The 19,161-nt window shown below is 61.5% G+C and overlaps 1 protein-coding gene across 1 annotated transcript; it reads right to left on the reverse strand.

Moving 5' to 3' along the window:
• Positions 1-8,606: 8,606 nt before the first annotated feature.
• TBX2 (T-box transcription factor 2) lies at positions 8,607-18,900 on the reverse strand. Its single transcript, XM_072882073.1, has 7 exons — positions 18,404-18,900; positions 17,440-17,707; positions 14,568-14,714; positions 13,270-13,346; positions 12,991-13,160; positions 11,083-11,696; positions 8,607-10,193 (listed from the first exon to the last, which is right to left on the reverse strand). Exons 1-7 carry the CDS (start codon positions 18,766-18,768, stop codon positions 9,747-9,749), a joined length of 2,088 nt encoding a protein of 695 aa, XP_072738174.1. The 5' UTR covers positions 18,769-18,900; the 3' UTR covers positions 8,607-9,746.
• Between the last annotated feature and the right edge of the window lie 261 nt (positions 18,901-19,161).

Genomic DNA, 19,161 nt, shown 5'->3' on the forward strand with positions numbered 1-19,161 from the left:
CCCCAAGACAGCCCCGCTTTGAAGCTGTGCCGGGGCTGGCGGCAGCGTCAGTGCTGGAATAAGATGGCTTTTAAACTCGGAGTGAGATGAAAAGCAGCCGGAAACGCATCTAACGGGTGACTGGATGGCTAAGCCTGCTTTTCTCATGCTCGCTTATCCCGGGCTGCTCCGCCAGAGCCTGTGTCCCTGGGGAGCAGCTTTCTCAAGCTCTGTTGCCTGCCCCGGTCCTTTGCTGCTCACATCCCTCCTCTACTAAGAGGTGAAGCAGAGCAAAAGACTTTCAGCAGAGATGTAAAAAACATTTTTTGTCATTAAAGCTCCCGTGGCGTTTCCTGCCCTGACTCCCAGGAGCCCACAGCAGGTTCTGAAGCACGAGCCGAGGTGCTTTGCCCCAGGAGCAGCTGCAGTTCTGGAGCAAGGGAGACTCCTGCATTGCTTCTCAGAGCAGTTCAGGAGGAGAAATGGGAGACACGGAGGCCCTGTTGCTGCCTGGGAGCTAGTGGCGTTCAGCAGGCGTGCACGGCATGGCACTAGCGGGGAAAAAAAACATTCCCTTCCCCAAAGCGCTCCAGGCTAAACCTGCAGTTCCCATGTTTTCTGGGCACTGAGCACCTCTGCTGCTAAACTCTTAATTGAACAAACTATAAAACCCTGCCAAGACAGCCCCGTTCCTCAGCAGGCTACCGGCCAGCCAAGAGCAAGAGCCGACAGAGAGCAGAGCTGCCGGGGATGAGCACCGCGGCCCCACGGGGCTGGTGCTGAGCCGGAGCAGAGCACATCGCCGTGTGCCCACTGCTTAACAAGGGGAGACGTGAGGAGCACCCCTGGGCAACATCAGCTGAATCGCTCTGCTAACAGAGCGACCAAAGCTTTAAATCAGGTTTAAAATAGCCAAGGACCTTGAATGGCTTTTTACCTATTAGATTTCTGCTCTCCCGCCCATTAAGCTTAATGGAGATGGTTCTGAGAAAAGCAGACCCAAAATGCCATGGCTCCGCAGGGACGCAGCCGCGAGCGCTGAGCACCCGCAGCAGCAGCTCAGAGCTCGGTGGAAAGAGTTTCTTCACCCAGAGACCACATGGGACCCCTGCGAGGGGCTGCTCCCGGCATTAGGAACGCAGGAGGCCAGGAGAAGCACGGATCTAATGAGATTTGTACTAATTTGCATGATTGTTTATAAGAACAATGCTGCACTAAGCCTGTTAAGCCATTCTGGCTGGCCAGGGCTCTCCACTCCTGTCGGCCACAGCACTGGGCCGGGCTGGCCCGGCAAAGCTGCTGCTCAGCTGCACACCCTCCAAAGCCTGAGGTTTGCTCAGAGAAGCTGAGCACACATTTTTCCTAGGAGAACACAGTGTGCAGAGGGAAATCTTTGCCATTTCTCCTAACCAGAGCCCTCAGGCCACCCTCAGAAAAAAATCTCACTCCAGTTTGATGAGGATGCCCTTCCCACAGAGTGCCAGGCTCTGCGACCCAGCAGAAGCAAGCGTTGCACCCGTGCATGCTCTGCAGGGCACATGCAGCCGGGACAGCAAAGCAGGAGCAGCCCTGGGGCTTTTCTGCATCCCACAGCTGCAAACCCACCATCTCTGGGCTTCTCACTGGGTTCTTGATGGAGAATTTACAGCACCAAAGGGTGGCTGAAGCACCACGTGGCGTCAAACCCTCCCAGTAACTCGCTCCCTGCCCTGCACAGCTTGCACAAACAGGTGGCATCTCAGAGATACTCCTGACTTTCCTCCCATCACCCTGACAGAGGGAACTGTTGTTTTTGTTGTGTGTTCCCTTTTCTCTTTTTTTTTCCTTTCCTTAATTGAAAATTGTCTGAGCCCTCCTCACGATGCTCCCAGCAAAGGAAAAGGTTACCCCAGTAATCAGCCCCGTGGTGCCAAAGAGTCTGCACCAAATTCAGCTCCGGCCTCCCTGGCTCTGGGGGAAGCAGACATAAATATGGGTCTCTAATCTCAGACGCGCTCGCTGATAATCTGCTCTGCAATTTGCAGATAGGGCAGTCTGAGCACTCACAGGCTCCAGGGACGCACGGGGAGGGCAGGGGGAGGCAGGACCCAGGTCCCCTCCGAGGGCTTGGGCCAGTTGTGCATCTTTCTTCAAACCACCCACAGCACACACGGCCACCAACGTGCCAGGGCCTGATCCTGAGCCCCCAGAAGCGGCAGTTTTGGCCTTGGATTTGTGGCAGTCACTTGGGAAATCATAAACAGCCCTTTCCCTTTCTGGAGGCATCGCAGGCCTCAAAGTGGGGTCTCAAAGCAGCTGGACCTCGCAGAGGGGAGCAGCGAGGTGGGAGGCAGTGGGACCACCCCAGCCTGAAATAGGGTCCCAGCAAACCATCCCAGGCCACAGGGCGAGCGTGAGAGCTGCAAAAGCCACTTTTTTTGCCACAGGGAGCCACACTGGGATATCCCAGGGTCAGGGTCCCTCCGACCATCTCCATCCAAGGGACCTGGCCTAGCAATGAAGCATCTTCCAGTGCTCCCCATCATTGCTGCCCACGGTGGGGGGCTTGCTTGGCCCCTCTCTCACAGCCAGGGCAGCCTCGTGCCCTGGTCCACACTTGACCAACACCAGTTGCAACACTCACCAGTCACCCGAGTGAGACTTCTTCCCCTCTTCGATGAATGGGCCAAAAGGAGGAAAACTTCCCCCCATTCCCATGGTGGGGCACAGGGACAGGACCCCACCACCTACCTCGGGGAAGAGCAGGATTTCCCCTCGTGTCACCGAAGTGCAGCATGTGGCAGTATGACAGCATGACAATTTTCTCAGGAAAGCTGAGATTTCTGCCCAGTTCTCCCCCCACCCCAGGAAAATGGGCATTTCATGCAAGCAAAGGGCTCTGGCTGCCCCGTCTGTCGGCCTGAGGCTGGTCCCAACCCGGAGGGATGCGTGTCTGCTTGAAATCAGGGAAAAAACAGGTCCTGCTGGGATAAAAATCCCTGCAAACGCTCCCTCTCGTGGAGGCTGGCTCTTCTGCTGTCTGGAAGACCAGGAGAGGTCTTGCCCCAAAAAACTGTCCCAAGGCCGAGGGGCTCTGCAGGAATGAGGGGGCTGTGGGAGCTGGTGACACGCTCCCATCACAGTGGGAGCCCGGTGGGGACCTCCAGCATGAGCAGGGGAGAGCGGGTGCGGGATGGGGCAAGCTCGGGGCTGGCTGCGCAGCCGTACCCTCGGATCACTCGGGGATCTCAGACACTTCTGACACTTTAACATCCAAACCACCTTCCTTTCACACTGACATGGGGAGAAAGTGCACATATTTAGTGCTTGAGGGAGTAGAGGGAAAGCTGGGGATGCCTGTTGGTATTTCCCTTGGCTGAACCCCGTTGCGTGCGATTTGTCTCTCTTAAAGGCACTTTTAGGGTGCCCCCAAGCCCTGACATGGCCTGGGCGGGGAGGACAGCTCTCCAGCTGGAGCAGAGCAGGGACAATGGCATTGCAATGTCTCCACCAGCTCATTATTTCCCACCCTGGGGAATTATTTCCCAAAAGTCTTTAACTGATTCCCCTCAGCTGCACAGGATTTTGCACTGACAACACCTTTCTGCTGGGAACGGAGCCAAGATCTCCACAAGGTCATTTTGCAAAGACAATTAGGTAGTCCCTCGACAGCGCTGTCTCATTTTAATTAGATCTTATTTCTAAAGAATTACCGAGCATGCCAGGCCCAAGGCTGAAGGCAAGGACCATTTACAGAAATCAATGGGAGGCGAAGGACAGATGTACCTGTGCTTATGTCACCGGTTACAGCAATGCCAACTCCACAAGGGAAAGAAGCAGCCTTTCTCGCATCATTTAATCTGTTAATACTTCAGGCAGTATAAAACCCAGCATGCAGGAGACAGACCATCACCACTTCTGGCTGCTTGTTCATGCTTAGGTGCCTTGGAGCAAGCGTTCGCTGCTTTCTGAGCGGGTCTATAGGTGTAACGTGTGCATCTTTGGCAGAACCCACAAAGCTGGGGGACCGCAAGAGGCCCTTGTCGATCCACCACGGGACGGCTGCTCACACGTGTACGTGCATGCACACAGGACACACGTATAGAAAAAAAATGAATGTATACCCACACAACAGCCCACAGCAAGGTGCACCACCGCGGTGCAGGTGGCAGGGACGGGCTGCGACAGCACGGAACAGACGGACTGAAGGCCAGGCACGACGAGGGGGTGCGCGGGGGGTTACTGCCGCAGACTCCCCACCTCTGCGGTCTGTGGCAAGCCAAACCCCCGGGAACCGCCGGTATGGGCTGCTGTGTAGCCGCCCCTGCGGGGAACCCCCGAGGAGCCCCGCCACCGGCCGCCACCTGCCGGCGCCGCCCCTCGCGGACCACCCAGCACCCCGCCACCGCCCGAGCCCCGGGGACCCCCTCCCAGGACCCCGCCACCGCCCGACCCCCGGGGACCCCCCAGGATCCCGCCACCGCCCGACCCCCGGGGACCCCCGCCACCGCCCGGGGACCCTCGAGACCCCCCAGGACCCCGCCACCGCCCGACCCCCGGGGACCCCGGCACCACCCAGGACCCCGCCACCACCCGACCCCGCCACCGCCCGGGGACCCCGGCACCCCGCCACCACCCGACCCCCGGGGACTCCCGGCACCACCCAGGATCCCCCAGGACCCCGCCACCACCCGACCCCGCGCCCGCCCCCAGGACCCCGCCACCGCCCGGGGACCTCCGGCACCCCCCGGGACCCCGCCACCCCCCGGGATCCCCCCAGGACCCCGCCACCGCCCGACCCCCGGGGCCGCCCCCGCGGCGCGGCGCGGCGGCGCCACCTGGCGGCGAGCTTGGGGCAGCGCCGGGCCGGGGCGCGGCGGGCGGGCCCGGCGGGACGTTCGGGAGCCGAGGCACATCCCGGGGAAGAACAACCCCGGTTTTGGGGTTTTTTTTTTTCCCCGTGACCCCAGAACAAAGCGGTGCGGCGCGGCGCGGCCCGCTCCTGTGCCGCTGCCCTTCGGCGGGGGGCTGGGAGCGGTTCGGCCCCCCGAGGTGAGCAGCGGAGGGGGCAGGTGGGCGCCCCCGGCCCGGCCCGTCGGATGTCCCGAGCAGAGACCCGCCGGGGCGCGGCCGCGCCTCCTCCCTTCCCGGCGCGGCTCCGGGGAAGGCCTGGGAAAGGGCCCGGGCGGGCGCCGCGGGGCGACGGGCCCGGCTCTCCCTCGCCGTCACCCGCCGCCGTAAACAACAGGAATAAACCGAGAGCCTCCCCTTTCCCCTTTCCCACCCTGCCGTAGAGCAAAGACGGAGCAAACGGTGCCTGCGGCTAAGAACCAGCTTTGCATCAAAATAAACTGCTGCTTTTTTTCCTGAAAATGTTTTTAACCCCCCCCAGACACCCGCACAGATCAAAGCGGCTCTGGGAACCTTGTGGCAGGGAACAGCCTGGACGGCTGCTTCGTCCTCCCCGCACCCCCAGACCGTTCCCGGCCCGGGGCAAGGACTGTGCCCCGCGGGGTTAACGGGCCAGAACCGACTGAGGGGGACGACGCGGCCTTTGGGACGCCGGTGCCCGGAGGAAGGACCTGGGCAGAGACTCCGGGGCTATCCCGGGGGGAAGAGCCCCGGAGCAGGCAGGGGGGCTCACCCGAGCAGGCTGCCGCAGAGACAAGCAGTACTCCACGTCGGGGCTCAGCCCCACTAGCGGGGCAGGAGGGAAGCGTGGGCTGCAGCAGCCCCATAAATCAAGTCCGGCGGCAGGTGCGGAGCTGCCACCGCGGCTGCGCATCCCGCCCCGAGCGCGCAGGTGCTCCGCGGGTGCGCAGCGCTAAGGGATGCCGAGGCGGGGGGGGGGAGGGAGGCAGCGCTCCGCGGAGGCCCCCGGCGCTGCGCTTTGCCTATCGATCCGCGATGGGGGCCGGCAGACAGAGCGGCGGCCCCGCGGGTAATTGGGGCTCCGAGGGCCGTGACTGCGCCCGCCCCCCCCCGCCCTGCGCGCCGCGGGGGGCCGCGCCGGCGGGGCCCTAATTGGGAGCCGCAGCCGGGGGCTCGGCCCGCTCCGCTTTGTGCCGGGCGCGGAGGCAGCGCGGCGGCAGGCAGGCGCCAGCCCGGCACGGAGAGCTGCCCGCCCCGCTGCCGCCCCGCCGGGGCTCCCCTTCCCCGACGGCCGCGCCCCGTGCTGGCACAGCCGGGGCTGGCAAGTGCTCGTTGAAATGTTCCAATGGGGGATTTGAACCTGCCTGTGGCACCGACGGGCCCTGGGAGCCCCCCGAGTGTTTCCGCACTCTCCCCAGCAGCTGGGGACACCCAGCGGGGGGGGGGGGGGTCGGCCCGTGGAGCCCATCCAGCAGAGCTGTTGTGCTGCACAGCAGCCAAGTTAAGCGGAGTTTGTCCACCAGGCCCACGAAACCCTGAGGGCAGGAACGCTATTTTCAGTGTCTAGCCAAGCACCTTGTGCATTTAAGCTGAAGAAATTCAACAGCCACCGCAAGCCCTTGTGAAATCCTCGGTGTTCAGTGGTCTCACCACGTTGGTGAGACAGTGCCGGCGTTACCTGCCGGTTAACCACCAGCACCTTCTGCCAGACAGAGGCCACCGGAACACCCAGCGCTTTATTTTCGTGACTCGACAGTGCCCACAGCACACGGTGCAGCTGAGCCAGGTTTTGCTGGGTGCATTGTGGGGTGCAGAGTGGCAGGGCCGTGGGGGGATTGTGCCGGGTGTGCCCCCGTGGGGCCTCCCAGAGCCTTTTCATAGCTGAGGAAAATAATCCCAGTGCAGCGCGTGACTAATCGGTAGCTGCTCGTCGAGCTGTTTGCATAGGGTTTCTCAGAGCCTGGGTTTGGCCACGGTGGGCCTGGAGTAGCTCGGCTCCTGCTGAAACGCCCCGCTGCCCATACCCCCTGGCTGGGGAGGCCAGGCCCTGCTCTCTGCCTTCGGGCACCGTCCCTCAAGGTCACCGTCACGAACCCACCCTCTGCAGGGAACACTTTTCCCTCCCCAGTGAAGAGCGGCTTCGAGCTCAACGGGCAGGTTGGGATGCCCCGCCAGCACGGGCGCTCAGCCCCCGAGGAGGATGTGACGTTTAAACCTCCCCTGTCCCCCAGCCCCGGCTGGACGGTGTGGCTGTCCCTGGCCCGCCAGCATGGCAGGAACCGGGCATGAGGCTCCCCCCGCGCTGGCTGTGTTCAGCAGCACCGTCCCCGTCTCCCCGCTATGCTCGCCCCAGCCAGCTTAGCCTAAACCCGGCATGGTTGGGAGGGTGGTGGAAAGGGCCGGGGGAGCCCCCGCACCGGCACAGGCTGTACTCCCCCTCACTAAAAATAGAGCCCATTAAATTGTTACTCATCCTGAGTGATGTTTATTTGGAAACAATCCTGCAAGCCTAATTTAGTAACTACACTTCCCTCCTCCTGTTTAAGCGGTTCCCACCCTGCCGGTCCCCCCCGCCCCCCGCCGGCGGAAACGGCCCCGCTCCTCCCGGTGAGGCGCAGCGGCCCCTCTCCCGCCGCCGGGGAACCCAGCCCCGGCAGACGCTGCGGCGATCGGAGAGGGCGGGGGTGTCCCCGCAGCCCCTTCCCTGCCTGCAGCCCCCCGGCGCGCTGGGGCGGGGGTTCGGGGGAGCCCGGGGAGGGGCCGCGGCCGCGCACGACCCGCCCCGTCGGGGCCGGGCGGCGGCGGGTGCGCGGCGGCACCAGCAGAGGGCACCCGGCGCCCGGCGCTGCGCCTCCGCGCCCGCGGGGGACGTGCCCCCCGCCCCGGCCCCGCAATTGGGCTCGTAAATCTTCCCCGGAGCGGGAGAAGGGTAATTGGTGAGGAAAAGGGTTGTTGGCGTCCTCCTCGGCCGCGCCCCGCAACGCCCCGAGCGGCTCCGAGCGCGGGGGGAGGCGTGGGGACCCGCAGCCCCCGCCCCGGGGCAGCCCCAGCCCCGACGGTACCGGCCTGCCCGGGTCACCCCTTCCCCGTCGGTGCCGGTGTGTCCGGCGCACCCCAACCCCCGCCGGTGCCGGCGTACCGGAGCGTGTCCCGTCCCCGCCGGTACGGCTGCGCATCCCCGCGGCGTGGCGGGACGGTACCGGCGTGCCGGGCCCTGCCCTCCCGGGGCGGCACCGTCCCGTGCGCCCCGAGGACGGCGCGGGCAGACTCGCACCCGCGGAGGGTCCCGGCGCCGCATCCTCCCCGCCGCACCCGGGGGATCCCGGTGCGCGCCCGCTAGCGCGCCCGCGGACGCCTCCGCGCCCCACCCTGCGCACCTGTGCGGGTGTGCCGACCCCCTGCCGCGGCGGGGCCGCTCGTGGGGCGGGCGAAGGCCCCGAAGGCAGGAACCCCCGACGGGCGGAGCCGGCGGAGGTTCCCCGTCCCCGGGAGCCCCCGCGGAGCGCTGCGCCGGGGCGGGGGCCGCGCACCTCGGGGGATTTTCGTCTTTCCCCATCGAGCCCGCGCCGGGGCCGGGGAAGCCGCCGCGGCCGCGCAGCCCCTCCCGCCGCCACGGGGAACCGAACCCCGGCGTGGGCCGGGCGGCCCGCGCAGCGCTGCGCACCTGCGGAGGAGCGGCGGCCCCGACGGGGGGGTGCGGCCGCGGGAGGGCGGAGGGAATGAAACAGGCGGGAGCCGGCAGGACTTCTCCGAGTAGTTTTTTTATTGAAAGATGTGAGGATTCATCAAAACTGAACAGACAGATACCCGAGTAACCAGCACGTTGCAAATCATGTATCTTTTTATTTTAAAACAAATATAGAGCACAGTCCTGTGATATTTAAATTTATTATACTTTTTTTTTTTTGTTCTGGAGTGAAAAATAAAAACCTGAGGTTTATTCCTGCATTCTCTATACCCCGCACTGTAGCGATATTTTAGTTACGATTTGGATTCTATTTTTTTTTTTCCTTGCAAAAGTCCGTTAGAGAATTGAACTCTTAGTTTCAATGACTCCAAAAATTGTTTTACCGGTGGCACATGATTGTCCTAGAGAACAGGCGGGATAAACAATATTTTAAAACACAGTTAAAGAAACCGATATCTCCTTCAATCACAAAGAGCTAAATAGTTTTCATTTACAATATATACGTTCATGTAAAATGAAAAAAAAAAAAAACCAAAAAACTTAAATGCGATGAGTTAAACTCTAAATATTATGTACACACCAATGTACAACTCTGAATAAATTAATACCAATTTGCATATTCTGGGATCCTTATAGCTTATTTACACAAATTACCATTTATTTCATAAATATCTGCCCGGGTACCCGCGGGGCTCCCCCCGCCGTCCCAGCTCTGCGCGGCGGTGGCTGCCGAGGCGGTTCGTTTCCCACGTTTCGTTTCTTATTTCTTTTTTGTTGTTGTTGTTGTTAATTATTTTTCCTCCCCCCCCTCCCCTTGCACAGAGGAGGTTTCGGCCCCGCTCACCTCCCCGGGGCCGGGGCTGGGGCCGGGGGTCGGGGCCGCCCCGTCCATCGGGTGCCTCCGCTCCGGCTCGCTGCCCCCCCCGAGCTGCCCAGTGCCCGGAGCGGGGGAGCGGAGGGGCCGGGGGGCTCCGCGGCCGCGCTGGAGCGGGGGGGGCCCGCTCCCAGCCCCACAGCCGGGGGGACGGGCGAGCCCTGCGCTCCCACCTCTCGTTCCTGGCGCTGGGGCGATGGGTCCGCTTGGCCGGCGGGGCTCCATCCCTCCGCTCCAGCCCCCCGTTCCCCGTCGGCTCCCACCCCTCACTCCACAATAAATATTTATACTGTGCTGTACAAAATACCAGTGCTTCTCCGCCCCGCCGGGAGGGCTCGCTGCCCGCCCCGTCGGTCACTTGGGGGACTCCCTGCCGGGTGACAGCTCCCGCTGGCTCTCCAGCCCGCTCACCAGTCTCTGGATGTTTTGCAGTTCGTTGAGGGACTCCTTCAGGGAGCCCTTGGGGGAGGCGGCGGGGCGCTGGCTGCCCCCCTTGTGCAGGGGCATCTCGGGGAGGGGGCTGGACTCCCGGCTGCTGCCAGCCTTGGAGCCCTCGGAGCCGGGGTTGAGGCTGGCGGGCAAGCCGGTGGTCAGCAGGTTGGTGCTGGGAGGGATGGTGACCGGGAGCTGGTAGGGGCTGAAGCGCAGGCGGGGACGGCTGCTGCCCAGGAAGGGGTTGCGGGAGAGTGGCCCGGCAGCCGCCGCGCTGGTGGCCGGCATGGCCGAGGCGGCCGCTGCGGCTGCCGCCATGTAGGTGTAGGGGTAGGGGAAGAGTCCGCCGAAGGTGGGCATCGGGATTCCCTGCGGAGAGAGAGAGAGACGGGTGAGAGCCATGTTGATGCTCTGCTGCGTCCCCACTCCTGCCTGCACCTGAGCTGTGTTCCTCCAAGAAAGCCGAGGCAAAGCCGGACACCCTGGAGTAATCTCAAAAACACAGCGTGGGCATATCCCTGTGGGACAGGCTGAGGGAGGGGGTACAGCTGGGGAGCCCCATCCGCCCCGCACCGACCCGGGCTGGTGCCATCGGGCACGAACCCCTCTCCAGGACCTGCCCCCTGCCTGCCCCTGGGCCTCCCCGCACACTGCGTGTCCCCGTCTGTGCAGCATCACAGACCTTTAACCACATTAAAACACATTGTTAAGTAGGATCGATAAATTAGGGGAGTTCAAAGACATCTTTATGCATTTCATCATAGGGGCTGGCAAGGGCAACACAAGCGCAGGCGTTGTGGGAGCCGTTTCGGGGCTGGAAGGGAGACGGGGGGCTGCTGGATGGGGACAGCCAGGTCAGGCAGGGCCACGGCTCCCGACTCTGCCCCTGCCTATGGGGGAATTGTATCAGCTGCAAAAAAATCAAGGTTCCTCCTCAAATCAGCCCTGAGGCCAACCTTCAAAATGTCCCCCATGTCCTGCCCGTGCCGCACCAGGCAGCACGTCAGGGGTCCGGGGGAGCGACATCCCCTTGTCCCCACAGGCTGCAGGGGGCACGGGGGAGGCTGGGGGCACCAACAGCTCCTGACCTGCGCTGGGGCCACCCTGTATGACCCCACACTGGGGGTGAGGCCGACCCGTGCCCCAAAGCGCTCTGCTCGTTTGGGGAGCTCTGGGGAAGGACATGGAGAGGAGGGTCCAGGGCCTGGCGGGACAGTGGGAATGGGGACGGGGACGCGGGGGGAGCACGGGGGCTTACCTGAGAGGCCAGCATGTGCTGGGAAAGGTGGAAAGGGAAAGGGGTGGCCGTCCCTGCCGCACCCGGGGCGGACGAGAGGGCTCCGTTCTCCAGGCTGCCCCCGCCGGTCACCGAGGCCAGCAAGTGTCCCATGCCCATGGCGGAGAAGGCGCCGGGGGCCATGGCGAACTGTCCCGGGTGGATGAAGAGGGGCTGCCCGGCACCCAAGGGGCTGAAGAACTGCTGCCCGTGGAGGCCGGAGAGCGCCAGGCTCTGCAGGTGCCCGGCGCTCAGGTGCGGGGGGCTGTCCGTGTGCACCATCAGCGGGGCGAAGGCCTCCTTGCCCAGCCCGCCGCCCTCCGCATCCTTCTTGCCCGGGTCCGGCTCTTTCCTCCGTCCTTCCACCTTGTCCTTCTCCAGGCCCCGTGCGCCGAACAGGCCCTCGCCGGGACCCTCCCGGGAGGACGCACCATCTTTGACCTTCTCCGGGCTGCGCCTCTCCTTGTTCCGCTCCTCTGGGCACCGGGGGCTGCCGTGGGGTGTCACGTTCTCCCCACCGGGGCTGGCCGCTGCCGCCGGCCGCTCCTCAGGTGCCTTCTCCACCTCCGCATCGCTGTCGGCCCCTGGCTTCTCCTCTGCAAGGGGATGGAGGGACAGAGGGTCAGAGCAGAAGCACCCGGGGGAAGCGAGGAGCGGGTCACTCGCGAGAGCCCTGGTGTCGGGGAGAGATTGCGGCAGCAAGGTCCCGACCATTATTAATGGGAGAAACTCCTTTTGGGGGCAGAAACGGGCCCTCGTGCGGCGGTCGCTCTGGGGAAGGGGATTAACAACAGCAGTCCTGTTGCTCTGCCAAACAGGAAAAACATGTTTGATGGAGGACCAAAATCTATTACAGCATCGCTCTCGTTAGCTGCAAACTCAAAGCGGGCTGCAGAGCTGGGGATGAAGAGAGCGCGGAGGAAATGGTCCTGTATATATTTAATTACGTGGAGCTGATCAACAGCGCCGTGGATTTATTCCAAATGTGCAGGTTGAGGCAGGTTAAAGAGGCAGTTTTAAGGCAAGAGGTATGGTACAGACTTTCCTAAAAGGGGCTTTAATTTAAAAAACCCATCGAGCTCTCAGAGGAGGAAGGGGGACGAGAGGCAAGGGGATGGCGAGGGCGAGGGGAGCAGAGCCCCTGCCCGACTGGCTCCCGCTAAACGAAAAAAACATTTTGGTGCGGGTTAGGTGAAACTCTGCAGGCTGGGGCGAATATTCGGGGAAGCCTTTGAAAGAGGAGAGGGGTGTAATAAACCCTCCCACAGCTCGGGCTGGGGGGGTTGCAGTTTTGATGAAGGTTTGCAGGGAATCGGGCTGGTGGAAAGTTTAAAGAGCAGATTGATAGTGCGGCAAGACAAAACCCAGCATCTAAAAACTGCAACGTGGGAACTGCTAGTTTGTTTTCATTTACTAGCTTGAAGCCCTGGAGTTACAACATTTTTTCCCCTTTCAAATGTATTAATTCTTGAGCTTTTTTTTTTTTTTCCAGGGAATGTGAGCTAGCCATGAAAGGCAGGGCACGCACCAGCGAGGAGCCGGGCAAACGCGTCGAGCGCACGGGCTGCCTTGCCATTTCTTCTTGTTTACACTAACGTATAAACAGGAAAACGTTGCAAACCGTGAATGCCATTCGCGTTCGCTCGCTTCTTGTCCTTTCAACCCTTGCGCTCCTTCGTGCCCATCCCCATCTTTTTTTTCCCTGCTGGTTTGCCTCTCTGCCCCAAAGAAACCGGCACCCACCGGCTCCCAGCGGGCAGAAACCCGACGTTTGGGGAAATTTGGGAATCCAGACACCACCACCACCACCACCACCCCCCCGCCCCGACGCCGGGAAGGCAGGGGAGAGGGGCGGCGGGCCGGGGGCCGAGCCGGGGGTCTCCCCTTTACCTCTGCTGCTGCCCTTGAGGCGCAGGGGGCTGGGGAGGGCACCCACGGGGGAGTGGAGGGCGTCGCGCACCGCCGAGGGCTCGCAGGAGGAGGCGTCCGACTCGCCGCCGTCGCGGTCGGGCTTGCAGGGCTCCTCGTACATCCGCAGGGACGGCAGCGAGAGCTGCTTCCTACGGGGCGAGAGGCAGCGTCGGGCACCGCCCGGCCCTCCGCGGGCGCGGAGCGGGGGCTGCGCGGGGGCGGAGCGGGGGGAACGGGGGGACGGGGGACACCCCTTACCTCTTCTCCCGCCGGCCATTGCCCGTGTCGCGAAAGCCCTTGGCGAAGGGGTTGTTATCGATTTTCAGCTGGGTGATCTGCGGGGGGGGAGACGGAGAAGGGAGGCGGCCTGAAGCCCTGCCCGCCCCCCGCCGCCGTCGGGGGGCCCGGGGTGCGCAGCGCAGGCTGCGAAACGCGCCGCGGCCCCGCTTTAACACACCGCATGCTTTATTAAAAATGATGCTGAGGTTTAGGCTTGAATTATTAATCGAGTCTTAATGATAGGAAGTTATTTTTCACGGCCCCCCGGAGGGAAGATGGCGACTGAGCCGCGCGGCGCTGGTTAAAAGCTATTCTTATCCCTCCCCGCCACGGGCTTCTGGGGCCGGCGACATCAGGGTGCTCAATAATGCATGGCTCTGAAATACGGCCCCGAGAGGGGCGCTGGAAAAAGGCACGGCTGCCCGGCCCCGCTGCACCCCCGCCCGCCCGGCCCGCCCCGGCCCGCAGCGTCCCCCGCCCGCGGCCGCCCGACGGAGCCCACCGGCCGGCGGCTGCCCCGCGCAGCTTGCGGCGGGCGAGCAGACAAAGTGCTCTTTAATCGATTGTGACTCTTCGCCATAAACTTTACGAGGGAAACAAGCCCACCAGGACCCTCAGACGGAGCTGTCAATTAGCATCAGCAGCCAGAGGTGGAGGTGGGGGTCAGCTTTTGGGTTAAAACACACACACGCACGCACACAAGCCTTGGAGGGGGCTGGCGGAGGCTCTCCACTCCCCACCGAGCCCTCCTGGCTCCGCTGCTCACAGGGCGACACTTACTAAATCACGAAAGCAACTAAAATTAGCTTATCTGGCTCTATTTTTTTGGCTCCTCCCGAGCCCAGGGCACCTTCTCCGTCAGGCTGCCCAGGCCGCCGCGCTGCTCTCTGCAGCCTGGGCCTGCAGCGAAGGCTCCCGTGGCCCAGAAAAGGTGCGACAAAGTCCAGGAGGCAATTATTAATAGTAATAATAGAAGTACTAATAATAGCGTTAGTATAAGCAACAGCAATAGCAATAATAATAGCAGTAGTATGAAGGGTGCCTCCTGCTCTGAGGGCTTGGGGTTTAACCGTTCTCCTGTTGCTGCCTTTTGGCCACTCTCCCAAAAAATGTCCTCACGCACACGCACATACACAAATACACCCTAAGACTGGGTGAGGGATGGGACAGGGGTGAGGGCAGGGGTAGGTGCAGGGACAGGGGATAAGGAATGGGCAGAGGCAGGGGAGAGGGCAGGAGGGAAGGGCAGGGAGAGGGCAGGGGCTGCCCGGCCGTACCTTGTCGTTCTGGTAGGCGGTGACGGCGATGAAGTCGGTCTCGGGGAACACGTAGGTGCGGAAGGTGCTGTAGGGCAGCTTGAGGATGTCGTTGGCCCGGACGATGTGGAACCTGGGCTGGTACTTGTGCATGGAGTTCAGGATGGTCTGGGTGGGCGAGAGAGCACAGCCCGTGGCTGCCGTCAGCCTCCCGCTCCACGTTACACGCGTGTCTAGCTACCTCCCTAAAAAAATCCCTTTTCTCCCGAAAACAACAACAAAAAAAAACCAACCCCAAATTCACCGTGAGGAAGGAATGCCGGCGGATGCCAAAGAGGGAGATTTTTTATTTTTTGTTTGTGCCGTTGCACAATCTGCCCCGAAATAAGGAGGTCAGGGGAAGGCAGGCACAGCAGCATCTTTGCGGGTGTTAAGCACGGCAATAAAGCAGCAAAAGGTATCTCTCCGTTTTATTACAACCCTGCAAACGCGAGGCGAGCTTTCGACACGTTTCTCGCCGCTTTTCATATGTCCGTCCTCTAAAAAAAAAAAAATACCTCACCACCACAAAAAAAATAATGTTAAAAAGCCTCTGGATTTGTGTCGGTGGCGGCAGAAACCCGTGCCAGCCCCAGCCAGCGCCTGCGACGTGAAAGGAGCGTTTCACCATGAGCCATGTTAAATTTATGTCTCGGAGCAACGCTGCAGAAGGAACAGACATTTTTTTTTTTCCCAACCAGGTGTCTGAAAGCCTCGCCAACACTCAAAGCCATTCTCTACCCTCTCGTGGGGTTTTTTTGTTCGTGGTTTGGGTTTTTTTGGTTTGCCTTTTTTTTTTTTTTTAAAAAAAAAAAAAACCGAATTCACCGCGATTTGGCCGAGGATTTTTGGAAGCGGCGGAACCCCCCGAGCCGCGCCCCGGGGGCCGCTCCGACCCCCTGCCCCTCGCTGCCCGCACCGGCAACGTTTTCCTGCCCGATAGCGATTAAATAATTCCCCAACCTGCTGTGGTCGGGCTGAAATGCAGTATTCACCGCCCGGAATTGGTAGGGAAACGGCGAAAGCTTGAGTAATTATTGTCAAATAACGTCGGCCAAATGGCTAAATAATTATCACTTCATTTCGTTTTAGAAGGCAATAAAAAAAAATCCCCCCTTTTTTTAACCCCAGCAATAATCACCTGCTGATGAACTGTCGGATCGCTATTATACTGATATCATCTAGACGGGATTTGTCATGAAAATGGTGCAAAAAGTCTCATTCAGGCGTGCAAATCTGCATTCCTTTAAAAAAAAATAATCATCCCTCTCTGACCAGATGGGCACTGGCTAAACCCTCATCTGCCAGATTTAACACAGTCCGGATTTTGGACAACGACAGATACCAGAAATCTTTAATTGAAGGAGGCGAACCGTTAAAAACGCTGAATCAAACTAGTTTTTCCCCAGTATCAAAAAAACGCTATTTTATAGACTCCCTCTCTATCGATTTACCTTGCTGTCTATAAATAACCTTGCAATGTATTATTTAACAAAGACGCTCTTTCCCTGCCTTAGAAGAAAAAAAAAAAAGAAAAAGAGAGATAAAAGTTACGCGGGGAGCTGCGGAGCTGCTCTCCCCACCTGAGCGCCGCGTCCCGCACCCCGCGGCTCTGCCGCCGGCCTCGGCCCCCCGCTAATTACCAGGTCACCCAGGCTGGGCGATGAACTGTCCCTTTATCGCCCGAAATGCTTGTCCAGAGGCTAAAGATAGCCGGCTTCTGCGCTGTGATTTCCCCCCCCGTGCATTCACGCAGGACCACGCTCCCCTCGCGTTTTGACCCTGCTTTCTGCGGGTCTCCGCAAATTGCCAGCACGCTTCGGCTTCTCTTTCTTTCTTTCTTTCTTTCTTTCTTTCTTTCTTTCTTTCTCTTTCTTTCTTTCTTTCTTTCTTTCATTCTTTCATTCTTTCTTTCTCTTTCTTTCTTTCTTTCTTTCATTCTTTCTTTCTTTCTTTCTCTTTCTTTCTTTCTTTCATTCTTTCTTTCTTTCTTTCTTTCCCTCTCTCTCTCTTTTCCCCCCCCTTTTTATTTTTTTTAGGTAGTTTGGGGTTTTGTCTCTATTTTTGGTTTTGGGTTTTGGTTGTTGTGTTGTTTTTGGTTTTTTTTAACCTCCGGAAGGCCACGCAGATATGATCAATAGGGAAATAAATAGGGGTGTTTGGGAGCCTTGCAGACGCAGCCGGTGCCGAGCCGTGGCTGCCAACGGCTCCGGCCCTGCTCCCGGCCGCGGAAACCCAGCGCAGGTGCCGCCGCCTCCAGCACCGCTGCCCCCGGCCCGGCCCGGCCCCACAGCCCGGCCCCACAGCCCGGCCTGCACCTGCGCGGACACGGCCCCGCCGCCCCGTCGGGGCTGCCCTCGCTGCATCCCCCGGCACGGCCTCGGCCCCGCACATCCACCCCCTAAATCCCGCTTCCCGCAGAGCCCCGAGGGCCGGGGAAAGGCGTCAGGACAGGCCGCGGAGGCCGGGAGGGTCGGGGATGCGGGAGCCAAGGGCACCCCGAGGCTGCCCAGACCCCTCTTTCCCCCCCCCGGGGGAGCCGTCCCCAGGACGGCGGGGAGCTGCCCCGCCGTGCCGGGCGGGAGCAGGGCCCGGGGGGGCTGCGGGACAGCCAGGCCGCCGCAGGGCCCGGCAAGGCCCCGCCGTCCAGCCCAGCCCCGAGCGTGCTGGTGCCGGGGGGAGACGCCGTTAAAGCCCAGCGGGTCCCCCCCCGGCCGCCCCCGGGCAGAGCAGGGCCGGACAGCCCCGGCACCAGGCAAACCCCCCTCCTTCTCCGGGGGTCCCTGCTGGGGGGGGTGGGGGGGGTGGTGGTCCCTGCTCGGGGGTCTCCGCCGTGCCCCGCAGCCGCACTTACAAAGCCGTGCTTGTCCGAGATGTTGTTGGTGAGCTTGAGCTTGTGAAAGGCAACAGGTTTGGCCATCCACTGCTCCCCCGTGGCCGGGCTGTCGGGGTGGATGTACATGCGCTTGGGCATCTCCGGGTCGGCCTTGCCGGCGACCATCCAGCGGGAGTTGTGGAACTTGTACCGGCAGTCGTCGGCCGCCACTATATCCATCAGCAAAATGTATTTGGCCTTCTTGTCCAGGCCGCTCACCCGCACCTTGAACGGGGGGAACATCCTCCTGCGGAGAGACCCAGAGCGGTACAGGGCTGCGCCCACCCGCCCGCCGCCGACCCCCGACGGCCGCGGCCCCGCCGAGCCGCCCCGCACCGCCCGGCCCCGGCTGCCGCTCCGAAACCACCGTCTTTCAGCTCAGCTCCGCGGAGGATTTCCAGCCTTTCTCACGTCCCTCTGCCTCTCACCCCGCCCTGCTGCACCCGCCGGGGGCAGAAAGCAGGGGAAAAGCTCAAAAATCCCATTGCGGGAAATGAGGGGGGGAAAGGCATCCCGGATTTCACCCCGTTTCCCTGCCCTCCGACGAGCCCCTCGCCCAGCACCCGGGCAGCCCCCGGGGCCGGGGACACGGGCAGGGCCGGGGACGACCCCGGCCGCGGGGAAAGTTTGGCAGGAGGGAAGGAAGCGGCGAGAAGCGGCGTAAAGAAACGCAGCGGGGGATTACGGGCGCTCAATTACCGCGCACAAATTTAATTTGGGATCGCGCTCGGAAAAGTAATAATTGGGGGGTGTGGGGAAAGCTCGGAGCGGGGGGGGTAAACACCTCCAAAAAAACTCCAGGGATCGAAACTTCCCGCGTTCATTCATCGGGGCGGATTTGGCGAGCACCGGGGGAAGCGGGATGAAACGGAGGGGCGAGGGCGCTGCGCGGCCGCGCAGGTGCGGGTCGGGCTGCGCGGGGCTGCGCGGGGCCGGCTCTTACCTCCCGGACTTGGTGATCACCATCTCGGTGCCCAGCTTGTGAAACTGGTCCCAAAGCTCTTTGGCCTCCAGCGTTACTTTGGGGTCGTCTTCGACCTCCTCCTCGGGCTCCAGGCTCTTGAGCGAGCGCAGATGGGCGGCCTGGTGGTGGTGTCCCAGGGCCGAGACGTGCAGCCCGGCCTCGGCCGCCCCGGCCAGCCCGGGGTCCGGCATGGGCTTTGCCAGCGCCGCCGGAGGCAGAGCCAGAGCGGGGAAAAAGGAAGGCTGGGCGGCTGCAAGGAAAGCGGACATGGGGAAGTCGGCCGGCCGGGGTGCGTGGAAGGGGTGGTAAGCCATGGCAGTCCCTGGGAAGGCTGGATCTCTCATCGGTGCATCCACAAATCCAGGAGAAAAAGAGGGATTCCCTTTACAAAAATGTGTGCGTGCGGTTTTTTGTTCTTTTTTTTTTTCCCCCCCTCTCTCCTGCCCAGCGAACTCGCTCGAGTCTCTGGAAGAGGAAGGAAAATCAACAACACACACACACAAAAAAGCACACACACCAAAAAAAAAAAAAAAAAAAAAAAAAGCCGAAAAACAGCGGAACTAGATCTGGGAAAAAAAAAAATAAAAAGAAGAAGAAGAAAAAAAGAGAGGCAGTTCCCGGCTCCTGGGACTCCCGGTCTGCGGAGGGGAGAGAGTAGGTCCTTATTTTTTGTTGTTGTTGCTGCAGCGAGGGAGAGCGAGCGAGGGAGAGAGCCCTCCCGGTAAAGTCCTTCCCGA

Source organism: Ciconia boyciana, chromosome 17 (assembly GCF_034638445.1).
Source record: "Ciconia boyciana chromosome 17, ASM3463844v1, whole genome shotgun sequence".
In the NCBI taxonomy this organism is placed as follows: domain Eukaryota; kingdom Metazoa; phylum Chordata; class Aves; order Ciconiiformes; family Ciconiidae; genus Ciconia; species Ciconia boyciana.